General features: G+C 35.8%; 1 protein-coding gene across 1 annotated transcript in view; it reads left to right on the top strand.

The window, feature by feature from the left end:
• The window catches only part of Asz1 (ankyrin repeat, SAM and basic leucine zipper domain containing 1), a 37,782-nt gene extending 22,955 nt beyond the window's left edge, over positions 1-14,827 (top strand). The window contains exons 9-13 of the mRNA XM_090332371.1: positions 695-751; positions 2,881-2,990; positions 10,741-10,846; positions 11,339-11,452; positions 14,462-14,827. Of these exons, the coding sequence (XP_090188497.1) occupies positions 695-751; positions 2,881-2,990; positions 10,741-10,846; positions 11,339-11,452; positions 14,462-14,614 (540 nt within the window). The 3' untranslated portion in view covers positions 14,615-14,827. The remainder of the gene's footprint in view (positions 1-694; positions 752-2,880; positions 2,991-10,740; positions 10,847-11,338; positions 11,453-14,461) is intronic.
• The last annotated feature ends 11,013 nt before the right edge of the window (positions 14,828-25,840 follow it).

Genomic DNA, 25,840 nt, shown 5'->3' with positions numbered 1-25,840 from the left:
AGCAGAAAATCATATTTCCTTTAAGACACATTCCCCGTAGGAGCACGTTGGTCCATATATTTCAGAATTTATTTTGTGTGTGTTGAACTTACATCTGTCTGGAGAAATATTAAGTAAAAATGAATGCTTTTGATGTGTCAGTCTGATATAATTTGAAATTTAGGATATCCATAAAATGTAATTTATATCAAATTTTATAGAACTGCTGTTACCTTTATGTATGAAAACATGAATGGAAATAATTTAATTTGGAAAACTAGATATGCTTATTCTTTTTTTTTTAAAGTTTTTTTTTTAAAGGTTTTTTTTTTTTTTTGCCAGTCCTGGGCTTGAGCTCAGGGCCTGAACACTGGCCTTGGACTTTCTCAAGGCTAGAGCTCTACCACTTGAGCCTCAGCACCACTTCCGGCTTTTTTCTATGTATGTGGTACCGAGGAATCGAACCCAGGTCTTCATGCATGCTAGGCAAACACTTTAACCACTAGGCCAAACTCCTGGCCCAGATATGCTTATTCTTTTAGGTGAATACATACTGTCTTTCCAGTAGTATAGTTTGATAACAACATACTCTAAGACCTTCTAGAAAGTTGGGTAGTTGTCTTACAAGTGGACTACGTAACTAACTTAGGTATGTTTATCTGCTTGTCCTTGTACTAATTGTAGTGAAAGGTGGTGGGGTTTCTGTTTTCTACAGGAAAGAGATATAACTTTGAGACATCTTTTGACCATGAAAAAAGATGAATTTACAAAGGTTAGTATCAGTTTTAAAGCCTTCATATATATTCCGTTTTTGTTGTTATTGTTTTGGGGTAGTTTGTTTTTGTTTTTTTTTCATATATTTTTTATTGTAATAAATAGAAGGGTTACATTATATTCACCAGATAGAAGGTGCATTACTTCGCATACATTGATAACCTTTCTCATGTCTTGGTCCCCATTTCCCTCCCCTCCCCACCACCAGTTGTTTGTTTTATTTTGTCGATCATGGGACTTAAACTCTGGGTCTGTGCGCTGTCCCTGAGCTCTTCAGTTCAAGGCCACTGCCTGCCCATTGAGCCACAGCACCACTTCTGAGTTTTCTACTTGTTAATTGGAAATAAGAGTCTCACTGACTTTGAACCATGATCTCAAATCTCAGTCTCCTGAGTAGCTAGGATTACAGATGTGGGGCCGGGAGTTTGGCCTAGTGGTTAAAGTGCCTGCCTAGCATGCACGAAGACCCGGGTTCGATTCCTTGGTACCACATACATAGAAAAAAGCCGGAAGTGGTGCTGTGGCTCAAGTGATAGAGCTCTAGCCTTGAGAAAGTCCAAGGACAGTGCTCAAGCCCAGGACTGGCAAAAAAAAAAAAATAGAATTACAGATGTGAGCCACTGTGCCCGACTTGGTTTTTTTTGTTTGTTTCTTTGTTTTTTTAATTGTGAGTTCTGTTTTTGTCTTTTTGCCAGTCCTGGGGCTTAAACTCAAGGTGTGGGCACTGTCCCTAAGCTCCTTTTGCTCAAAGCTAACATTCTAGCTGGTGAGCCAAAGCACCACTTCCAGCTTTTTCTGTTTATGTGGTACTGAGGAATTGAACCAGGGCTTTGTGCATGCTAGGCAAGCACCCTACCACTAAACTACATTGCCAGCCAATTGTGGATTCTTTTATTTTCTGTTTTGAAATCCTGAGACTATAGATTGTGATGGATCTTTTGCTAGGTTCTTAACCAGATAGTATCATGAATAAACGTATCTAAAATATTATATAATATTGTTACTTAAAGAACAGAGTTGTGGATTTGGATTTAGATTGTCATGATATTTCAACTAAAATTGTCCTTCATTTCGAAGTGATTTTAACAGGCTGCTTAGAAATGATTTTTGTAGATATATATATATACACACACATCTATATGTATGTATCTTCCAGATAGTAGGCTTTTTATAGGTTCTGAAAACTATCATGACTTATTTTGCCATCAAAAGTAGCTGTGAAGGTATTAGAGATACTTTAATAAGTAGAATAATATAAAAAGTGTAATAGTAATCTTAGCCAGCTGCCAGTGGCTCTTACTTATAGTCCTAGCTACTGAGATCTGAGGATCATGAGAATAAAGTCTGTGGAAACTCTTATCCATACTTTCCCACCAAAAAGCCTAAAGTGGAACTGTGGCTCAAGTGGTAGAGCTCTAGCCTTTAGAAAGCCCAAGGACAGTGCTCAGGCCCTGAGTTCAAGCCCTAGGACTGGCAAAAAATGTAGAAAATTTTGTATAATGCTAAAAATAAAATTCAGCTGGGCATGGTGGTTCACGCCTGTAATCCTAGCTACTTAGGAGGCTGAGATCTGAGGATTGTGGTTCAATGCCATCCTGGGCACTAAAGATAGATTTATCTCTAATTAATCACTAGAAAAGCGGAAGAGGCACTGTGGCTCCAGAGATAGGGCAATAGCTTTGAGCTGAAGAGCTCAGGGACAGCACCTAGGCCCAGAGTCCAAGCCCCATGACTGACAAAAATAAAATGAAATAAAATAAAAGTAAAATTTGGATCCTAAACAAGAAGGTTATTTCTCATTTATCACCAATAAAATTTCAAATATTTCAAAGGAAAACCCATTTTACAGTATTTTGAACTATTATATGCTAAAATCTAATAATATGATTCGAGTCCGTCACAACTATTAACATATAGAAAATTTGACTATAATCCAGCTTTATGACTATATGTTTCATGTGATGTAACTAGCTTTGTAACAGCAATGAAATACATGCTTATTATGTTTGTTATTTTTCCAATATTTATTTTTTAAGATACAAAGTTACATAGAAAGCTTACTTAGTGGTTTTGAATGTTTAATCAAATATTATCTACCTCACTACTACTTAAAATTAATTTCCTCAGAATGGAATTACAAGTAAAGATCAGCAGAAAATCCTGGCTGCTCTGAAAGAACTAGAGGTAGAAGAGATAAATTTTGGAGAGTTACCCGAAGTAGCAAAGTTGGAAATAAGGTAAAGTTATTAGCTGACATTAATACCGTTTACAATATCTCTTTTTTTAGCTTAATTTTGAAAATATTGCATCATTTGATTTGATATCATCATTTGTCCAAGGAAAGATTTTGGAACACATTATATTCAGAAATGGAGTGTATTTAATAAAATTAGTTTCACTGAGTTATTTTACCAAGAAGAAAGCATTGCATCTTGTTCAACTTACACCAAAACATTTGTGCTTTCTTTTATTGTTACTGGCTAAATTAACTATGTAAAAGATTTTATACTTTTCTCAGTATTGCTCTTACTCTTTTTAAATCATTTTAGATATCAAATTCAAAACTTAAAAGTAGTAATATATTCACAAAGGCCAGCTTCATTGTGTGACAGATTTTATTATATGAACTTCATTTTCAATATTGTAAATTCTTCAAGAACTGATAATGATTACTCTCACATCAGTTTCTAAAATATTTTTATCCTTTAATACATAATGAAAGTATTAGTAAATACTTTTTTTTTCCGTTGTGGGGCATGAACTCTGGGCCTGAGCACTGTCCTTGAGCTCTTCAGTTCAAGGCTACCTCCCTACCCCTAGGCCTGGGCATTGTCCTTGACTTCTTCCACTCAAGGCAACCACCCTACCATTGAGCCAAGCCCCACTTCTGGTTTTCTAGTGGATAATTGGAAATAAGAGTCTCATGGACTTTGGTTCCCAGGCTGGCTTTGAACTGCAATCCTCAGATCTCAGCCTACTGAGTAGCTAGGATCATGGGTGTTCACCAACATGCACAGCTCCTTTTTTTCCCCTCCAGTCCTGGGGCTTGAACTCAGGGCCTGAGCACTTGAGCTTTCCTCAAGGCTAAAACTTTACTACTTGAGCCACAGCACCAATTCCTGCTTTTCTATATATGTGGCACTGAGGAATTGAACCCTGGTCTTCGGGCATGCTAGTCAAGCACTCTACCACTAGGCCAGACTCCCAGCCTACTAAATAGTTTCTTAATCTTTTATTTTAAAATAATTATAAGCTGGATGCTGGTGACTCATCTCTTTAATCCTAGTTAGTGATGATGCTGAAATGTGAGGATATAGTTCAAAGCTAGCTAAGAAATTCGGACATTCTTATCTCCAGTTAACTACCAAAGGGCAAGAAGTAGAGATGTGGCTCAAGTGGTAGCATTGTGATCCTTGAACAAAAATGCTAAGGAATAGCACTGAGGTTGATTTCACACCCTGGTACCTAAATAAACTATTGGAAAGAAAATATAAATGTTCCCTTCAGCCTTGACCAGTTTCAAATGTTGGTATCTTGTGTAATGCTAATATCAAAAACAGAAAGATGACACTGGGAAATATACAGAAACTTATTTCATATTGTACCAGTTAATTATATAAGTACTCATTCTCTTCATGTATATAAAGATGTGCAATTTTATCACATGCAGTTCTGTGTAACAAAAATCACAATCAATATAACACAATTGATATACTTATTCATAAGCCTCCCACACCTGTCCCTTTATATTCATACTCATATTTTTCCCATATCTAATCTATAGCCACCAAATACTATAATGATTTTGTTTAATGACTGTTATATAAATGGAATCATACAGTGTATATTCTTTTTGAAATTGACTTATTTCACTTAGTGTAAATTCTTCTAGGTTCATCAAAGTTGTTGCATGGATCAGTTCAATAGTTGCTTTTTGTAGATGGATAATAGTCTATGATGTGCATACCTCACAGTTTGTTGAGCCACATGCCCACTCAAGGACATTTGAGTATTTTTTTATTAGCATCAACTATCGTACAAAGAGGTTTCATTTTACCATGTCCATTTATGTAGACGATGCATCTTGACGGGACCCACCCTTCCATAATTCCTCTCTTCCCCCTTCCCAGACCAATCTCAGCAAATTTTATTGTTCTATTTTGATACATGTACATAAAGTATTTTGGCTGTGTTCCCACTCCGTTTATCTTCTCCCCCTCTCCTATACCCAGACATCTTTCAACTTCCCATTGTTCATTTTTTATTAAAATACGTTATTGTATTTTCTGCCTGCCTAACTTATATAACTCTAACTGCTCTGTTTTCAGCACTTTCAAGTAAAAAATACATGTTAATTGTTTACAGGGTTTTACCATGGTAGGTTTTAAACATACATACACACACACGAATCATCCTTTAGTTAGATTGGTTGTGTTTGTGTGTGTGTGTGTGTGTGTGAGAGAGAGAGAGAGAGAGAGAGAGAGAGACAGACAGACAGACAGACAGACAGACAGAGACAGAGAGACAAAGGAAGAAAGGGTGAGAGGGAGAGAGGGAAAGAGGGAGAGAGGGAGCGATTGGGTGGAATGGGCTTAAACTCAGGGCCTGGGCCCTGCTCCTGAGCTCTTGCCTAAGACTAGCACTCTACCACTTGAGCTACTGTGCCTCTTCAGGTTTTCTGGTCATTAAATAGAGATAAAAGCCTCCTAGACTTTCCTGCCTGGGCTGGCTTTGAACTGTGATCCTCAGATCTCAGCTTGTTGAATAGGTAGGATTGCAGGCATGAACTACCACTACCCAGTGTGTGTTATTTTTTTTTTTCTGGTCAGTCGTGAGGCTTGAACTCTGGGCCTGGGTGCTGTCCCTGAACTCTTTAGCTCAAGGCTACTGCCCTACCCCTTGAACCACTCCCCACTTCCAGTATTCTGGTGGTTAATTGGAGATAAGAGACTCATGGACTTTGGTGCCCTGGCTGGCTTTGATCTTCCATCCTTAGATCTGAGCCTCCTGAGTAGCTAAGATTACAGGCATGAGGCATGGTGCCCAGCATTTGTGATCTTCTTATGTGCTTATATATAGGCTTATATTTTATGCCTAGCATGCACACATGAGAGAAAACACATGACCTGCTGCACCTGGCTTTATTTAATGTGATGATTTCCAGATATTCATTTTCTTGCATTATGACATACCTTCATTCCTTTTCTATCTTAAAAATTTTTATGCACACACATTTTCTTGCTCTATTCATCAGTTTTAGGGCATCTGAGCTGTTTCCCATAACTTGGCTATGTGAATGGTGCTGGGGTGAAAATGGGTGTGTAGGTGCCTCTACATATCCTGACTTGCATTCCTTTCAATAAATGCCCAGGAATGGTATTGTTAGGTTGCAGAATAACTTTATTTTTAGTAGTTTTTTGAAAACACCCTTACTGATTTTCATAGTAAGTACACTCATTGACACATATCAGTAAAGTAGCAGCAGTAAAGTTCCATTTCCCATATTTTCACCAACATTTGTTGTTTGTGTTCTTCAAAATGGCCATTCTGATTGGTCTAAGATGAAATCTCTGCCATTTTTGGTATGTATTTCCTTCATGTCCTTGGATGTTTAACATTTCTTCATGTCTGTCTGTCTGCCCACCCTGCCTCCCCCCTCTCTTTTTTCTTTTCTTTTCCTTTCTCTCTCCTCTCTCTCCTCTCTCTCTCCTTCTCTCTTTCTCACCTTCCTTCCTTCCTTCCTTCCTTCCTTCCTTCCTTCCTTCCTCCTTTCTTTCTTTCTCTTTCTTTCTTTCTTTCTTTCTTTCTTTCTTTCTTTCTTTCTTTCTTTCTTTCTTTCTTTCTTTCTTTCTTTCTCTTTCATATATGCTAGTCCTGGGACTTGGGCTCAGGAATTGGGTACTGTCCCTGAGCTTTCTTGCTTAAGCCCAGTGCTCTACCAGATGAGCTGCAGCTCCACTTTTGGCTTTTTGGTGGTAGAGATAAGAGTCTCATGGACTTTCCCACTAGTGCTGGCAATGCTACCACTAGAATAGTGTGTCTAAAGTTAACATTGGAACTGTGATACAAATAGATTTCCACATTATTTTGAAATTTAGAAAAGTCTCTCAGAATAATTTAGATTGTTCAGATTTCTCAAAAAGGTCACTACACAGGCTCTGGAGCATGACCTAGTGGTAGAATGCCTGCCTAGTATGCATAAGCCTTGGGTTCAATTCCTGAGTATCACATACATAGAAAAAAGCCAGAAAAAAGCCAGAAAGTGGTGCAACGGCTCAAGTGGCAAAGCACTAGCATTGAGAAAGCCTAAGGACAGTGCTCAAAGCCTCAGTTCACTATAGGATTTAGATTATAGACTTTGCTCTTTTTCATTCCTTGTCTTATTTATATGTCTTCATAACAAAGGTATGAAATAATGCCTTACTATTTCAAGATTATATTATAGCTCTTAAATGTGTAGATGAATTGTAAAGGATTTCACCTGTAGGTACTTAAAATCAGCAAGCTTTCTTGAATATTGTCATTCATTATAGTTTTCAGTATTGTCTCAGTGCAAGAATATTCTATGTTCTATATGACTGACGTACAAATTAAAATTTCTAATTTATCTGTGTAACAGCAGGATGCATTATGAATTCTTTATGTGGTTTAACAGAATGTGCAGAATCCTGAATGGTTCACTTATTAAAACTGATGAATTTTTTTGAAAAATAAAACTGGCAGATACATATTCCAGGAATTTGACCTTGTTATTAAATCACAGAATGTTTACATGCTTTTATGGAAAAAGGCTTTACATCCCATCTATTCAGAGTCATCCTTTAAAGAAGAAATTAGTCATTAAGTCATAAGAAAACTAACAGCAGGAAAAGTTGAACTGATTGATTATAATCTCCTGGTAATGTGGCTTCAACAATTTAGCTACTGATTTATTTTAAGCTATTTTTCTTCTGTGTGTCAATTTTTTCTAAAATAATCTAAGAATGTATATATATATACATTTGTGTATATATATATATATACTTTTCTGGCATTAGTATGCTTGCAAAATTAAAGAGTATAATTTTTAAACTGTAATAACTACTCCATTATTGGTTTGAGAACTTTGAACAGAAATAATCAATTTTCATCCATGTTCTGAAATTTTCAACAGTTTCTGTAAAGACCTTTGGTCTAAGCTCTATACTAGCTGAGATCCTCTTCTGATACTGAAGTCTGTCTTGCAGCTATTCCTTTTCAGAAGTATTTTTAAATCCTAGCTACTTAGGAGGCTGACATCTGAGGATCAAGGTTCAAAGCCAGACCAGGCACAAAAGGACCTGAGACTTGTATCTCCAGTTAAGTTCTAGAAAATGGGAGGTAGGGCTTGGCTCAAGGGTAGGACTGTAGCCTTGAGCTGAAGAGCTCAGGCACAGCACCCAGGCTGAGTTCAAGCCCCATGACCCACAAAAAAAAAATCTAAGTAGTTAGAAAATTTCATGAAAAGCATCTCTCTTATATCTATTATTAATAAACAGTCTCAAATTGGAAACTAAATAGTTTCAGAGAAATTGTTGACTTAGATTGCATCAATATAATTATTTTTCTATGATTAAAACTTGAAATTCAGTTTCATTTAAAATACAATAAGTATGAAAGGCACAGTGTAAACTGTCATGTGATATATACTGGCAGTTGTTTACACCCATAGGAAAAGTGCTGGAAGAAAATATGCACCATTAGAAAATATTCTGGCTGAGGGCTAGGAGCATGGACTAGTGGTAGCATGCTTGCCTAGCAGGCACACAGCCCTGGGTTCAATCCAGAAGCACATACACAGAAAAAGCTGGAAGTGGCACTGTGGCTCAAGTGACAGAGTGTGAGCCTTGAGCAAAATGTGTCCAAGGACAGAAAGGAAAGGGAAAGGGAAAGAGAAAGGGAAAGGGAAAAAGGGAAAGGGAAAGGGAGGGAAAAAGGGAAGGAGAAAAGGAAAAAGGGAGGGAGAAAAGGAAAAAGGGAGGGAGAAAGGGAGGAAAGGCAAGAAAAGAAAGAGAATATTCTTGCTGAAAACAATATGTTAGTATCATTAAGTGGTATGAATCTTGATTATTTATTTTCAGGTCTCCATTGAGCACATAGTAGCTTTATTTGCAATACTTTTATTACAGATTTAAATTTTTATCTTAAAACTTCAGAATTTCTAAATATGACCTGTTAGATTAATTTGCTTATACTGTGTTAGGTTTCTGTTAAAAAAAATAACTTAGAAATCTAGTAAGTTTTTACCTATGTCATGGGTGTGCTGTAGTGGCTATTTTCTTTGTTATTCAGAGAGCAGCCTGGAAGAACAGCCCCAATCTAGGACTCTTGTACCCCTAAGTTAAGGGAAAAGAGAAATGAAGCAGTAGAACCATTCAGTGCTCTTCTAACTTACGTTCTAATATTATGCAATAACTTCCAGTCATATTTTACTTGCTAAAGCAAGTCATAAAGGCCAGGCCTATGTCATTGGAATGGGAAATATACTATTCTGAAAGCAAGGAGCTAAGTAGTGGTTAGCTAAGTTAAACACATACACATTATTTAATCAAATAATCTATTGAATGACTAAAAACATCTACAATTGTATAGAGTCATGTTTTACACAACTTGCCAGTCCGTGTTTAGTGGCCCTGAAAATTACCACAAGAAAGTTTTGTTTTCATTACATAATTTTGCTATTGTCATCACAACATGAATTGATAAGTTTATATACTATACACACATACATACATACATACATACATACATACATACATACATACATACGAAGCCATGTTTCTTAATACCTTTTCTAGAAGTATATACCTTTTATTAAAGCTTGTATTTTTGTTCCAGTTTTTGTATTTTTTAATACCATACCATTCTCTGAATAAAGTTTTTTTTGTAAAAATCTGATTTTTCTCATTTTCTTTATTTGCATTTATTTTTTAAAAAGTTAGCTGGGCCTCAGTTGCTCATGCCTGTAATGTTAGCTACTCAGGCTGTGATCTGAGGTTCCTGGTGTGAAGCCAGCACAGGTCAGAAAGTCCATTAGACTCACATCTTCAATAAACTACTCAGAAAAGGCTGGAAGTGGAGCTGTGGCTCAAGTGGTAGACATTTAGCCTTGCGCAGAAGTTCAGGGACAGCAGCTAGGCCCTGAGTTCAAGTCCAGAATGGGAAAGAAAAAAGGGGCCAGGAGTTTGGCCTAGTGGTAGGGTGCTTGCCTAGCATGCATGAAGACCAAGGTTCAATTCCAATGTACTACATACATAGAAAAAGCTGAAAGTGATACTGTGGCTCAAATGGTAGAGCTCTAGCTAGCCTTAAGAAAACTGAAGGACAGTTGAAGCCCCAGAACTAGAAAAAAAAAAAAGTTAAATCATTTAATAAATGTGTATGTAGAGTCTTTTCTCTTATCACTTCTTCATAATTGGTAATTTATTCAAACCTTAAAGAGTCAACTCCCATACTTCTGTACTTACTAATTTTCCAGAATCTTCCCTTTATTACACAGCGGAAAGCTTCAAGTATCATCTTTATAAAGTATTTTTAATTCCCCTTCCAGCCTTACGGTTTGATATTTACCTAATTCTTCTGAGTTTTGGCTCATGTCATTGATGCTGAGGGTTTGGGGAAGAATTAAAGATGTAAATGAAGACACAAATAACTAGAAATAAGGATAAAAACTAGTAGAGTGTCCTTAACATAGTAAATGTCCAGTTTTTGGTTCTTTTGTCTTCTTTCTTCATGGTTGTTTAAATAATAATTGTGTGCTTTGATCCATTTTAAAATTTGAGACCCTCAAGACTAGAGATAAGTTTTTCTTTTATACTGAGTTCATATTTCAGTTCCTTTTATATTTTATTTTATATTTTATATTTTAGTTGTTTTTGAAAAAGTTGTTTTGTGAGTAGATTTTAGTAACTAGCCATTAAAATGAAGTAAATTGCTATCAAGTGATTTCTGTTTTTCTTCCTTCTTTAGTGGTGATGAGTTTCTCAACTTTCTTCTGAAATTAAATAAACAGTGTGGCCATCTAATAACAGCTGTGCAGAATATCATTACTGAGTTACCTGTAAATTCCCACAAGGTATTCTACAAAATTTATTCACTGAACCAAGTTTGAATGCTGAAGTACACTTCAGATAAATTCATGATCATTTGTTAAACAGTACTGATCTGGGAAAATTATATCAGTTGTTCAGTGTAGATATAAATAAGAAACTTTAAATAGTAACTTAATGAAAGCAAACTTAATTTTGGAAGGCTTTCCTATGGTTTCAATTGACTAATTTTAAAATTCCCATTGAATTATTACTAAAATATTAGTAATATTCATTTCAATATGGGAAATTTTAGAGTGCTATAACTGAAAAGTACATTTAGCTAGTAGACTCAATTGTTTACATAAATTTATTCACCTATAATATGGCATCAAGATTTATCCCTAAAGGAAAAAAAGGATTTTCAATCTAATATAGAGATAGTATATATTCTTTGTGCATATAAAGTTGCGAAAAGTTGTTGTTTCTGTTCGTTAAACTTCTATTCATTAAAATACTACCTTTGAAAATATTGACAGATAGTACTAGAATGGGCTTCTCCACGGAATTTTACTTCAGTTTGCGAAGAACTTGTTACTAACGTTGAAAATTTGAGTGAAGAAGTCTGCAAACTAAAAGACTTAATTCAGAAGGTATGTAAACATTAAAATGGAGGAACTAAGGGAAATGACTTGCAAAATGCTAGATAGTGAAACAAATTTGAAAATGGCATCAAAATAAACAGTAAAGAGGGGAAAAAGGGACAGTTTCCACGGGAAGAAATATGCACTGAAATAAACATTACTCATCATCAAAGAAAGGCACACTAAATACACTATGTTTTTCCTGTTTTTGATTAACAAGTAAAAATGTATCACTCTAGTAATAGTCTCTAGTTAGAGTTAAGTAAACAGATGTCTTCATGTGAATCTGATAGCACAACCCTTTCGATCTCAATTTAGCAAGATGATCTGGGACCTTTATAAAAAGAATTACATTTTTCACCTATAGGTTATTCTAAAATAGTCACGTGTCATAAATGCCATACACTAGGAGGATAGCTTAATGAACTAGGATATGCTTACTTGTTATAATAATGTGCAGCCAAGGACTGTAAAATGTGTGTGACTCCTGACCTGAGCATTAGATTGTTAAATTTTTATAGTGTCAACCTGCAATTCACTTAGTATTTTCTTTAATATTTAATCAAATTATTTTCCTCAGAATAATTTTTATACATGGTTCACATATTTTATTATTCTAACTATGACATGTTTAATAAAATAGTTTTAAAATATCAAGCAAATTCTATAAAATCACAGTGGGAGAAAATTATTTTAAATGGATAAATAAACAATATATTCAGAATTTTTAGAAAAAGTTCCTTTTCAATGAACGTGGCATCTTAGAAGCTGCCTTGAATGTGGCATTTATACGTTGAACATATATGAGTTTTGCTGTGTGTCAGGTATCCATTCTGTACAAGCTAGATACAGAAACTGAACTTGATGAAAGCATAAAAATTATAGCATCATTCGTCTTTACTATCTCCATATCATCTCAGACAATTGAAGAAAAGTAGTATTGATTTTACTTAGTGTATTTTTTTATTGAGATCCTAGAAAAATTTGCAAGTATTTGTGTATACAGAAACTTTCTGCAAAGCCTCAACTTTTAATGTAAGAAATTTTTTTAATGTATTTGCTTCATTTCTCCAATTTGAACTGAAAGCTTAGGAGAAGAAGGAGTGAATGAAATTATAATAAGCATTGCTTTAGAAACTTACCAGCTCTACAGCATACAATTAAATACTAAAATTATGTTATTGTATACCTATAGTTTGTCTTTCTTTGCTATGAAAGGGCTTTGTTTTCCTGTGACCTTCTCTACCTAGACTTTACTGGTTTCTGTATAAGAATTAACTTTGATGCTTGCCTAGCATGCATGAAGACCCAGGTTCGATTCCTCGGTACCACATACATAGAAAAAAGCCAGAAATGGTGCTGAGGCTCAAGTGATAGAGCTCTAGCCCTGAGAAAGTCCAAGGACAGTGCTCAGGCCCTGAGCTCAAGCCCAGGACTGGCAAAAAAAAAAAAAGAATTAACTTTGAAAATAAATTTTTATTCAATAATGAAATATGCATTTCTTTAGTCAAAAAAGTCAATTTTTGAGCAAACTAATAGATTGACTTTTCTAGTTTAGTCTCAGACAAGTAATAATCATAAGAATGAGACTTTGGGGAAGAATAGGATATTCTAAGTTTGGGAATCCTATTTTTTTTACTTGTGACTTTTCAGAGTTTACCAATAATAACTAAAGGTTTTTAAAGAAGCATATGAGTTATCACATATACGTGTATGTGGGTAACAGAGAAAGGGTGGGAGAGGTCAAGGCTAGCCTTTAGCACCACATTACTCTCTTTTAAACCAGCACAGTGACAGCTCTTGTCAGAGAGGGTCTTTCTAAGTAATTGGTTAATAAAAGGAATGACTGTCTTCAGGATTCTGTAAATGGAGCATCATTGTCAAACAGGAATCTGTTGCTGAATAAAGACATTTGGAAGTTAGACCAAGAATATAGTTGTAATGAGATTAGCATTGAAATTCAATTTTCTGTTATAAATTTAAAATTAATGTCACAGACTCAAAATTAAATATTTATGTTGTACAATTTAGAAGTCGTTGTTCCTGCTAATGTTTGAAAGTATTTATATCACCACTCCAGGACAGAATGTTTCTAGTAAATTTCACTCAATAAATTCTTTCAAGAATCTTCTACTTTCTGCTTTCTCTGCCTCTCCTGTTCCAGCCAAATAGCCACCTCTTTCTACTTTCATCTCATAATCCTCCTACCCCACATGCACACTGGGAAAGGCTTCTTGAACACAAAATTTCTGTGTGTGGGAATTTAGAAACTAAATCTGTTGTGTACTTTGGCTGTTGCAAGTGCTACTTTTAAGAACTACTTAAAACTGGGGTAATACTTGTTTCTGCAACTCTTACGTAAAGTATTAAACTTCTAGCATTAGTTTCTGATCTCCCAGTTTTTGCTAAATTTCATCTATTGTTTGCTTCCTATAAGAATAGTTCCTTCTTAGCCAGGCACAGTGGCTCTTGCCTGTAATCCTAGCTAGTCAGGAGGCTAAGATCTGAGGATTGCTGTTCAAAGCTAGCCTGGGCACTAAAGTCTGGAGACTCTTATCTCCAATTAATCACTAGAAAATAGAAAGTAGGGCTGTGGCCCAAGGGCAGGATTGTAGACTTGAGCTGAAGAGCTCAGGGACAATGCCCAGGCCCAGGACAAAAAAACAAAAAACTTCTTTTGTAAAGCACTGATATTTAATACAGAAGAGAGGAAATGTCAATTCTTACTGATAAAAAGTTTAAACTGAAATTAAAGGAGCTTCATCTCAATCACATAAAAACACTTAAAATGTGATAGTTTGTGAAAGCATTTTATATAAAACTAATAATTTATAGTAATGGCATGCTGGTAAAAAGCTCTCTTTCAAGACATGTATTCTCTTTAAATCTCTCATGAGAATCTTAAATTCTATCTGAACTAAGTGAACTAAGCTAGAACCTTTTTTTTGGCAAATATAAGGCACTTTTATTTTCAGCATATTATACTTTAACTCTTTTTTTTCTTTTCCTTAATATTAGCTGCAAAATGAACGCGAAAATGATCCAACTCATATACCATTAGTGGAAGAAGTATCTACATGGAAGAGTAGAGTTCTGAAGTGGACCGCTATTACTGTATGTGGATTTGGGCTGTTTCTTTTTATTTGCAAGCTAACATTCCAGAGGAAATAACCCAGATGTTTGTTTTACGTTAACTATTCATCTTATTCAAACTATCCTACTATCACTTTTAATCATTTTGGCACAAAGTAACTTTATTTCTTTGCCTATACTTTATAAGAAAAATTATGATAACATAAAGCACAGTTTTTCTTTAGAAAGTGATTTGCCAGTTTGAGTTATCAATACTTTGTTATATTTTTATGTTCATTTCAATCAAGAAGTAAATTCCATAATACTTTAATGTGAGAAGATAACTGAATAACATTCAAAATAAAACTTTGATATTCTTTATATTCTAAAAAGTGTGTTTTATTTGTCACAAAGAGTCCCACAGAATATGTGAACGTAGACTCTTCTTCGGTGCCCTTGCTGATGGTTGGAGGGAATGTCAAGGCGGCACTTAAGGCTGTCTTGTATCTTGATCCTTTCTTAATTGTTCTGCCTACTTCCTGCCTGTTGTGAGGTCAGCAGATTTTCCCTCCCCTGGCATTTTGCCTTCTCAGGCCCTAAAACAATGGGCCAAGAGACTATAAACTGAGCAAAATAAACCTATTTATTTATTTATTTAGGTCCATTATGGGGCTTGAACTCTGGGCATTGTCCCTGACCTCTTCAGCCCAAGGCTAATACTCTGCCACTTGAGTCACAGCCCCACTTACAGTTTTTTGGTAGTTAATTGGAGAGAAGAGTCTCATAGACTTTTTTGCCTAGGCTGGCTTTGATCCTCAGATCTCAGTCTCCTCAGTAGCTAGGATTACAGGCCGGAGCCACAAGCACCTGGCTTGCTTTACTTACGTATTTTTTCACAGTCATTGCTGTGGGTTATGGATCCAAATCTAAGACTATTCCTGGCTATGAATGGAAGGCTTTAGGACTGGTTTGTGAGAGGAATTTGGAAAGGTTAGGAGAAACTAGCTAGAAAGTGCTGAACATGAGGTAATTTTAAGCCATTATTTCTTTGAATATTTTTCTCTTTTAAGCTCATTTCTAGTTCTCCCATTATACTTAAAGTGTCCTACACATGTCTTAGCTGTTTCCTTTATCAATTTACATGATTTTTAGCCATTTATGTTTGCATTCACTGATCGTTTCAAGGTTTGTTTTTCTTGTCAGTTAAAATTGACCGTTAAGCTATTGAATGCCATTTTTCTTATAAACAGCTTTTTTCCTTGAGTAAAATATCTCAGCCACTGCTCTTGGTGCTGAGTGAAGCAATAGCCTGTAGTCAACTCTGCTTCTCACAGCATGGAGCCTCTGCCCTGTGAGTAAGCTGTGAACAAAGACAGTATGGACCTTAATATTCTTGGCTTGCCATGTGTGAGGGGCGAAGTTGAAGTTTTTCATTTTTTTAAATTTATTCTTGTGTCAGTTGTGGGACTTGAACTCTGGGTCTGGGCACTGTCTCTAAGCTCTTCAGCTCAAGACTAATGCTTTGCCACTTGATCCACAGTGCCGCTTCTTATTTTCTGGTGGTTAATTGGAGATAAGAATCTCATGGACTTTCGTGCCTGGGCTGGCTTTGAATTGTGATCCCCAGATTTCAGCCTCCTGAGTAGCTAGGATTACAGGCGTGAGCCACAACATTGATAATCTGATGGCTGTAGTAGCTTTGGCTAAGCAAAAAATCCTGATTTTGGAAAGAAAATTTGTAGGTAGAGAGCCCAAATTATCTTTAACCCTTTTAGTGCCCATTTATTTTCATCATCTTTGACCTAATATCCTTATGACTATTACATACGAATCTTTGAACATCTAAGCTTAGCAGCTCTCTAGCCTCACTCACCTTATAGCTAACAGTACTGGAATATAACATCTGGAATCTATAGAAAGATGTCCTTGCTTTGTTATAGCCTGCCTACCTAATGTCCCCACTAAATGCATTTTGTGAATATATTGATTTATGGTCACGGTTCTGTGTCCATGAAGTTCTTCTCCTACAGTGATACATATCATTCAGGGTAACTTGAATGATGAACACTGATTGTGGTCACTCATACTTATCTCTGAGTGATGTTTTTGCCAGTCCTGGGACTTGATCTCAGGGCCTGGACACTGTCCTTGAGTACTTTTGCTCAAGGTTAGCACTCTTGCCACTTGAGCCACAGCACATCTTCCAGCTTTCTCTGTGAATGTAGTACTAAGGAATCTAACCCAGGGCTTCATTCATACTAGGCAAGCACTCTACCCTAGGCTATTTTCCTTGTTCCTGAGTGGTATTTTTATGTCCTAAAAATTGATATTGCCCATACCTTTTATCTTACAATATTAGCTCCAAGACTAACTGATCTACTTTGAATTACTTAACTTTTTATTAACCTTGTGAAATAAATGAACCGTTATTTGTCCATTTCATTAAATTGGGTGATAATTCTTTAGATGTGAATATTAACTAGGTTCTACTGTATCTAATTATAAAAGTTACAAATGTGTTTAATAGATAAAATGTACATTTTTTTTTTTGCCAGTCCTGGGGTTGGACTCAGGGCCTGAGTACTGTCCTTGGGTTCTTTTTCTCAAGGCTAGAGCTCTACCACTTGAGCCTCAGCACCATTTCTGTTTTTTTTTTTTTTTCTATGTTTGTGGTACCAGGGAATCGAACCTAGGTCTTTGTGCGTGCTAGGCAAGCACTCTACCACTAGGCCAAACTCCCAGCCCCTAAAATGTACATTTTTTTCTATTCTGTACAGTTTTGTCTTTTTAAAATATGAAATGCTTAAATGCATTACTTTGATAGGAAATATGTGTGCCTTCTAGGACTGTGAAATGGTCTCATGTGCTTTAAGAAATTTGTTAGTTATAGTTTTCCTTATCCTAACTCAGTAACAAAGGGTTTCTCTTGCTGTAGAACTGTTTGAGAAAATGAGTTTTACTATGTACTGAATCTAGAGGTTAAGAATATTTTTCTCTTTTATTCACAGAAAATGATAAATTGTTCAATAAATGATCATTAGCAAGTAAAAAAAAAAACAATTTTTATTTCAGTTTGACAGGGAGGGTTTGTCCCTACCTTATGGGGCTCAGTGGAAGGAAGGAGTCCTTGACTTTTCAGCCATATTCACCAGAATTTAGGTTCTTAACTTCAGAGTCTGCCACCAGTAAAGCTCATAGCCTACCCCTTCAGATGAGATTTGGTAACCATGTTTTGAGAGCTGAGTATAAAGAGATACTCTTAAATGCTTCTGCACTTGTCTCTAAGGACATTTTACAGACTAAATGGTTATAATTGCATTGTTTCCTCTAGCTTCACTTGTTTCTTTGGGAAGTGAACTCATAGGAGTTTCTATTACCATTCTGATACTAAACCCCTTAACCAATACTTTTGGAATACATGCTTTGTGTTTATTATAATGCTGAACCTAGAACACTGAGCATGAATCTTTCTGAAAAGCCTGAAACATTAGCTGAATTTTTTTGTCAGTCCTGGGGCTTGAACTCAGGGCCTGGGCACTGTTGTTGGGCTTTCTCAAGGCTAGAGCTCTACCACTTGAGCCACAGCACCACTTCTGGCTTTTTCTGTACATGTGGTACTGACAAATCAAACCTGGGTCTTTGTGCATACTAGCTAAGCACCTCTACCACTAGGTCAAAATTTTTCTATGGATGTGGTCTGAAGAATTTAACCTGGGTCTTTGTGAATGCTAGGTAAGCACTCTACTAGACCAAACTCCTGGCCTGTAGCTGAATATTTTTATAGAAGCTTTATGTTAATATTATGAAATGCTGAAAATTTGAAGAGCACCTAAAGTATATTGGGAACAAAAGGAGAAGATTGCCTATGTTTAACCAAGTTGCATTCACCTTAGAGAATGGATGAAAATTTTGAAATCCTGCTTATGTAAAGTATTTCAACTGAACCATACTTTAAATAAATTAAATTTACTCAATACAGGAAATGAGTTATTTAAATTTGAACAGATTATCACTCAAAAATGAATCCAGTAAGTTTCAAATCTCCAGATCACAAATGAGATTTTTTAAACTAGGAAGTTGTTCTAGTTTATAGTTTTATAATATGATGACAACTATTTGGGTTCTTAAAGATTCCAGATAACCATGATGACTCCTGTTTTGCACTCCAAGTCTCTCTGTCACTGCTTAATAAATAATCATTTGTAGCTCTGTGGGGGTGGAAGTAGGGTGGGGATTTTCTTTTTGGCACATCCTCCAGTGAGTAATAACATTTATTTCAAGTGCCAATAAAAATGTTATACTGAACTTGTGTGACACATGTTAGTTACTAAATTAATTCTAAGCTGTTTGAGTATTGTCTTATATTTTTCTACCTGTAAATTCTGATTGTCTTTATCAGTCCTGTGGACAAAATAAGTTTTTAGTACTGTTTGATACTTTTGAAAAAAGGTATTTACAGAGTGACACTTACCTCTGGACCAACTAACCTCACTAGGTAGTATTATTTGCCTTTTCTGAACTACTCTGTTATAACTGTTTACATTATTTATATTAAATTCACTTAAATGAATGATTCTTTTTTTTTTCAGTCATGGAGCTTGAATTCTGTGTCTAGGTGCTGTCTCTGAGCTCTTCAGCTCAAGGCTAGCATTCTACCACTTCAGCCACAATGCCACTTCCTGTTTTCTGATGGTTAATTGGAGATAAGAATCTCATAGACTTTCATGTCCAGGCTGGCCTTAAACTGCAATCCTCAGATCTCAGCCTCCTGAGTAGCTAGGATTACAGGCATGAGCCACCAGTACCTGGCTATGAATGATTATTTTTAGGTATCGAACACATTGATCTTTTTTCTTTTTTTTTTCCTTTTTGAAGTCCCTGCCTATAGTTGTAAGCTGCCATTTTTCGCAATCCTTAATCTCTTTAATACAGTCAGTAAAACAAAGCAGTTGTCCTTGATTTTAGCCTTGTCATTAGCCTGTCCCTTCCCTCGGTCATCTTCATCATTTGTAAAACAGATTGTCAAACCGAATGAATAATGACATCCTCAGAAATGGACTCCATTTTGAATTATGAAATTTAATGCCTAGACAAAATTGAGCCTCTCATGATTGACTTTACTGTTAATATCCCATTCAGATATTTAATGAGTTATTTTTAATTCTTAGTTGTTGCCAGTACTTTGTGAATTTTGGTAAACTCACTTGCAATGAAGTATCAGGTCATTTAAATAATTACTGACTGCTTAGTATTTGAAAAAATGGAATATACATATAAAACATACTTTATCTGAAATCAAAAAACCTAAATACAGGGGGCAGGGAGTTTGGCCTAGTGGTAGACTGCTTGCCTAGCATGCACAAAGACCCAGGTTCAATTCCTCAGCACCACATACATTGAAAAAAGCCAGAAGTGGTGCTGTGGCTCCAGGGTATAGCTCTAGCCTTGAGAAAAAAGTCCAAGGACAGTGCTCAGGCCCTAAATTCAAGCCCCACAACTGGCAAAAAAAACCCATAAATACTTTTGTTACTAATATAAACAGCAAGAGCCAGGTGTTCATGGCTCACATCTATAATCCCAGCTACTCAGGAGGCTGGGAATTAGAGGAATGGGGTTTGAAGCCAGTTTGGGCATGGAACTGTGAGGCTTCATCTTCATGTAACCATCAAAATCCCAGACTTGAGGCATGGCCCAAGTGGTAGTGTGTACATGCATCCACACACATACATATACAGTAGAATATACATAACATACACATAATAGAATACACACAAAAAAATACACATACACACAATAGAATACACATGCATATACACACACTAGAATACACACACAGTAGAACACATGCATACACAAAATAGAATACGCACACATTAGAATACACACAGTAGAATACACACACAATAGAATACACATACACACGCAATAGAATACACACACACACTAAAATGCATACACGATAGAATACACATACATACACAATAGAATACACATACATAACACAAAAGAATATACACAGACACACATAATAGAATACACATACACACAATTGAATATTCACACATACGCAATATAATATACATGCATGCACATAATAGAATACACATACACACAATAGAATATACACACACACACACTAGAATACACACATACAATAAAGTACACACAAACAATAGAATACATACATGCACACAATAGAATGCACATACATATATACACATAAGAGACTGGTGTTAAGGGTTTGAACTTTCAAGATACTATCTACTTCAGATTAGAGAATATAAGGAATTTTCTGTTTAAGTTGCCTGTATGAGTAGGGTTTAATCTCAACATACAACCTTCCTACAAAAACAACCTAAACAAAGGGAAAATTTGCAAAGTTCCTTATATGTGAAATCTTTTATAAGAGATTTAGACCAGATATAAGGGCAATTTACCATACAGCCAAGATTTATTCAAGTAAACCAATATTTGGTGTTGGCATATGTACTGTTTTTCCTATCCCCAAAATAAGATTAATTAAAACACCTGAAATATTTCTTAGACAACACAACTAAAGTGTATCTATCATGCTTATGGTAAAAAGTGTAACTATCATGCTCATGGTAATGCAAAAATGTGTAAGAACTACCATGTGTATTTCATTTCCTTAAAGTATCTTGAAATGGGCTTGTGATGTGCCTCCCCAAATGTCCAGCTACCAGGACATTTTCCCAGCTATCAGGAATTCAGTGAACAGACAATCTTTATCTGCCAGTCTCCTTTGAGAGTTCCCTTCACTACAGGTTTCTGAATATCGTATTCCCAGGAATGACCAATGAACATAGTGATATAATGGCTAATGTATAGAGATTGGCACCTAGCCTAGACATCTGAATAACTATTTCACCACGAGTGGCAGTGACTGGTAAAGGCATTAGAGCTCTGCCACAGCTCATTTACCTATACTTAAACATGTTTACTGCCTTCTCTTAGACTCAGTAAGTGTCCTATATGCAAATCAACCATAACGTGCCTTTCAAGGAAGCCATTTCTACCATCAACCAACAATGCCCTTGCATAAGTCATAGAATATAAAATTTGGCTCCCAGTCTGAAAAATCAAAATACTGAGCTTTTTTGGTTATGGTATTAAATGCATTAATATGGAAATGATTCTGGCATTTTAAGCAAACTTGGGGCCAGACAGACCTGAATTCTAATTTCCGTCTGCCACTAGCATTAGAAAACCATCAGCCACAGTAAAACAATTAGCCTTTATTGGGCACTTACTATATACCTATCACTTAGCTAATATAATAAACAATCAATTTAATAATGAAAGTTATAGGATTAAGAGTTAAGTAAACTACAGAGCATATAAAAGATTCTTACAAAAGATATAAACAATAAATGACAACGAATGTAATTTCTACCATTAACATTTATAATAAAAGTAGTATAGTTCATTAAACAAAAAATTACTCTATATGAGAAATGTGATTGGGCCAGGAGTTTGGCCTAGTGGTTAAAGTGCTTGCCTAGCATGCATGAAGACCCGGGTTCGATTCCTTGGTACCACATACATAGAAAAAAGCCAGAAGTGGTGCTGAGGCTCAAGTGGTAGAGCTCTAGCCTTGAGAAAGTCCAAGGACATTGCTCAGGCCCTGAGCTCAAGCCCAGGACTGGCAAAAAAAAAAGAGGGAAATGTGATTTCTCAAGTTGCAAAAACTAGTATTTTCTATAATAATAGCATATAATTTTTAAAAAGCACTTTAATTCTTATTCTTTTTCTCTCTTCATCACCATCCCTGCAATGCTTACAATCAAGGACAGGGTCTTGTGAATGCTAAGCACATATTTTTAACACTGAGCTAGATTACCTGGTCTTAAAAACACCTAAATTCACCTGCGTGGTGGGGGGTGGGGATCACTCCTGTAATCCTGGCTACTTAGGAGGCTGAGATCTGAGGATCAGTGATTCGCACTAAACACTGAGAGACTCTTATGGCCAATTAATCACTAGAATATGGGAAGTGAGGCTGTGGCTCCAGGGGTAGGGTGATAGCCTTGAGCAGGAGAACTCAGGGACAGTGCCCAGGCCGAGTTCCAGCTCATGACCCACAAAAAAATAAAACCTTAAACTCAAGTGCAGCACGGTGGCTCATGCCTGTAATCCTAGCTACTCAGGAGGCTGAGATCTGAGGATTGCAGTTCAAAGCCAGCCCAGGCACTAAAAATCATGAGGCTTTTATCTCCAACTAATTATTAGAAAATGGGAAGTGGGGCTGTGGCTCTAGGAGTATGGAGGTAGCCTTGAGCTGAAGAACTCAGGGACAGCACCCAGGCCCAGAGGTGAAGCCCCACAACAGACAAACAAAAACAGAAACAAAAAAAAAATTAAATTCTCTAAACTGACAGAAATATATTCAGAATCCAAAACAACAGGAGCTAAAAGATAAGTAAAGAATAAATTATCTGGGCCGAGAGTTTGGCCTAGTGGTTAAAGTGCTTGCCTAGCATGCATGAAGACCCGGGTTCGATTCCTTGGTACCGCATACATAGAAAAAAGCCAGAAGTAGTGCTGAGGCTCAAGTGGTAGAGCTCTAGCCTTGAGAAAGTCCAAGGACATTGCTCAGGCCCTGAGCTCAAGCCCAGGACTGGCAAAAATAAATAAATAAATAAATAAATTATCTGGTAAGACTTTTCCTCTCCCTTTTCAATAAACTATGATAAGCAAATGTAAAGATGTGTAATAAGGTACAGGTTTAAACCAGAAGCTACTTGTCTGTGACTTACTTTATTAAACCAATTATGGTATTAAAACAAGCTAAAAGTTATGATATCACATATGTACCTGCCTTTAGTCCCTTGCTGATAAAATTTTGAGTTATCTTTTACTTAGTTTTCTCAACAGTCTTCTGTATATACCTGCATGTGTCTACCACAGTTTTCCTGCTGCGTTTAGCAGTGGAATAGCAGTTGTAGGACATATCTTGCCTCTCCCAAAGCTTCTTTCTTAAGCCTTTTTCACCCTGGAAGGCCAATTTTATGAACTACACAAATGAGCCTACAGCTGCTGGTTGAGTTTATCCAGTGAGAAACCCCAACAAAATATGTGATGGGAAATGTGATATGGTTATTTGTTCAAGTATTTATTTACATAGATCCTTCCCTGCAAGATTTCTTAGGTCATGTATGTACCCCTTAACTGAGGGCATTTCTCTCAAGACAGTGTCTACAAGATTTTCCTTCCAGGTTCCAAAAGCCTTACTTTCTTCCCCCTTGTCCCCATTGTCTGAGGGTGGTAACAGCTCCTTGGCTCACACCTTAGTCTCTTTATAAATCCATCCTCATTGAATTATCCTGCCATCTGTTTCCAGGTGAGAGTAAGACTGAATCACTGCTATATGGCTCTTGGAAAAATTGATTTAATTTATGGACATACCAGCAGTACATAGCTGTTTATTACCTTCACGGCATTCCAACTCTTAATATTAAACGACTGAAATTTCCTTCTATTTGATTAAATCAAAGTTGAATTCTATACTTTCTTGATTAGTAGTTAGCCATTTTCTTTATAAAAATATAACTATAGATGTTTACAGTGAACTCTTTTTAAATACTTGAAATATCCCTTGACTGTCATTTATTACCTTCTTTTAAGATGAGATCTTGATGAATCTACTTATATTTTCTTACTTTATGTGTTCCAGATCTTGGCCCTTAATATATCTGAAGTTTAGTGTTGTACACAACATATAATACCAGCCTGATTGCATTTCTTTCCTTATTTCAAAAGCAGTTTTCCTGGTATTCTCATTAAATAAATCATCACTTCTACATTGATTTGAATTATGCCTATTTCCTACACCTACTTTGTCATGTACATATGGATTTGTGTCAGAATCTTACATTTTATTATCTGTTTATCCTAATATACTGTTTCAAATACTGGGATTTCATAAAATTTCTTAATATGTAGTAGCACAATATCAATGTAATATTAAATATACATTTGCCAGTTGCTTATAACTGTTGGAAATAGGATTTATTACTACAGTTGCTCTTCAATCTATTAGTCTTGATGAGCTATCTTAGGCATTCCAGTAGTTTTGTCCATTGAAACTTTTATTTATTTATTATTTATTTTGCCAGTTCTGGGGCTTGAGCTCAGGGCCTGAGCAGTGTCCTTGGGCTTTTTTTTTTTCTCAAGGTTAGAGTTCTACCACTTGAGCCACAGCATCATTTCTGGCTTTTTCTATGTATGTGGTACTGAGGACTCGAACCTGGGTCTTCATTCATGTTAAGCAAGCACTCTACCAATAGGCCAAACTCCCCACCTCTCCACTGATACTTTTGAGGCTTTCTATGCAGATGTTCATATAATCTAAAAATATTGAAAAATGTATCTCTTTTCATTTTATATTTCCTTCTTTTATCAGGATACTGTAACATTTCAGTCCCATAATTAATAATAATGATTTCTAATGAATGTCCTTGTTTCATTACTTTGAGAACTAATATTTTGTTATTAAGTATCATATTTGCTGTAGATCTGGTAAATTCTTTTCAGTGAATGTTTTCTTAATTCCTTAAATATGCAATTCATATAAATGAATATGCATATTTGTTCTATATATTTTGAAATAATCATGTTCCCCTTTTTGTATTTATGTTAAATTACATAGACCAATTCTTTTAAACATTGAAGTATTCTTGAATTTCCTAATTATAATTTACATATACATAGTTAAATATATTTTTGACATTAAAATTTTTTCTGACATTTACATTTTTAACCATAAATGTTATTAAAGTATTTCCTTCTTTGTGTTATCCTTGTTTAATTTTGTTGTCAAGATGCTTGCCTCATAAAAATAAATTGACTAGATAAATAAGGCCATATAGAATGACGCTAAATGAAAGGGCCTCCAGGATATAGAAACAAAAGCCATATAACAAATGATTGTTGTCCTTAATGTACTATGTTATCTCTCATCTCTTTTGCTGTCCCTTGGTTATCTCATATTGTTACAATATTTCACCTGGTTATCTGATATATTGTACATATGCGTATTTGGTTATTTGAAGTCCGATAGGGAAGGGAGGAGAACAAGATGAGGGGCGGTGGTGGGGGGAGGGAAATGAAGACCAAGACATGAGAAAGGGTATCAATGTATGTGAATATAATGTAACCCTCCTACTAATTACAATTAAAAAATATATGAAAAAAATAAGTTGAAGCTGGGCACAGTGGCTCATGCCTGTAATCTTAACTACTCAGGGGGCTGAGATCTGAGAACTGCGGTTCAAAGCCAGCTCGGACACTAAAAAGTCCACAAGA

The sequence above is a fragment of the Megascapheus bottae genome, chromosome 5 (assembly GCF_031878675.1).
Source record: "Megascapheus bottae isolate mThoBot1 chromosome 5, mThoBot2.hap1, whole genome shotgun sequence".
In the NCBI taxonomy this organism is placed as follows: Eukaryota; Metazoa; Chordata; class Mammalia; order Rodentia; family Geomyidae; genus Megascapheus; species Megascapheus bottae.
The sequence above is the reverse complement of the archived record's forward strand: the minus strand, read 5'-3'. Positions and strand labels throughout refer to the sequence as shown.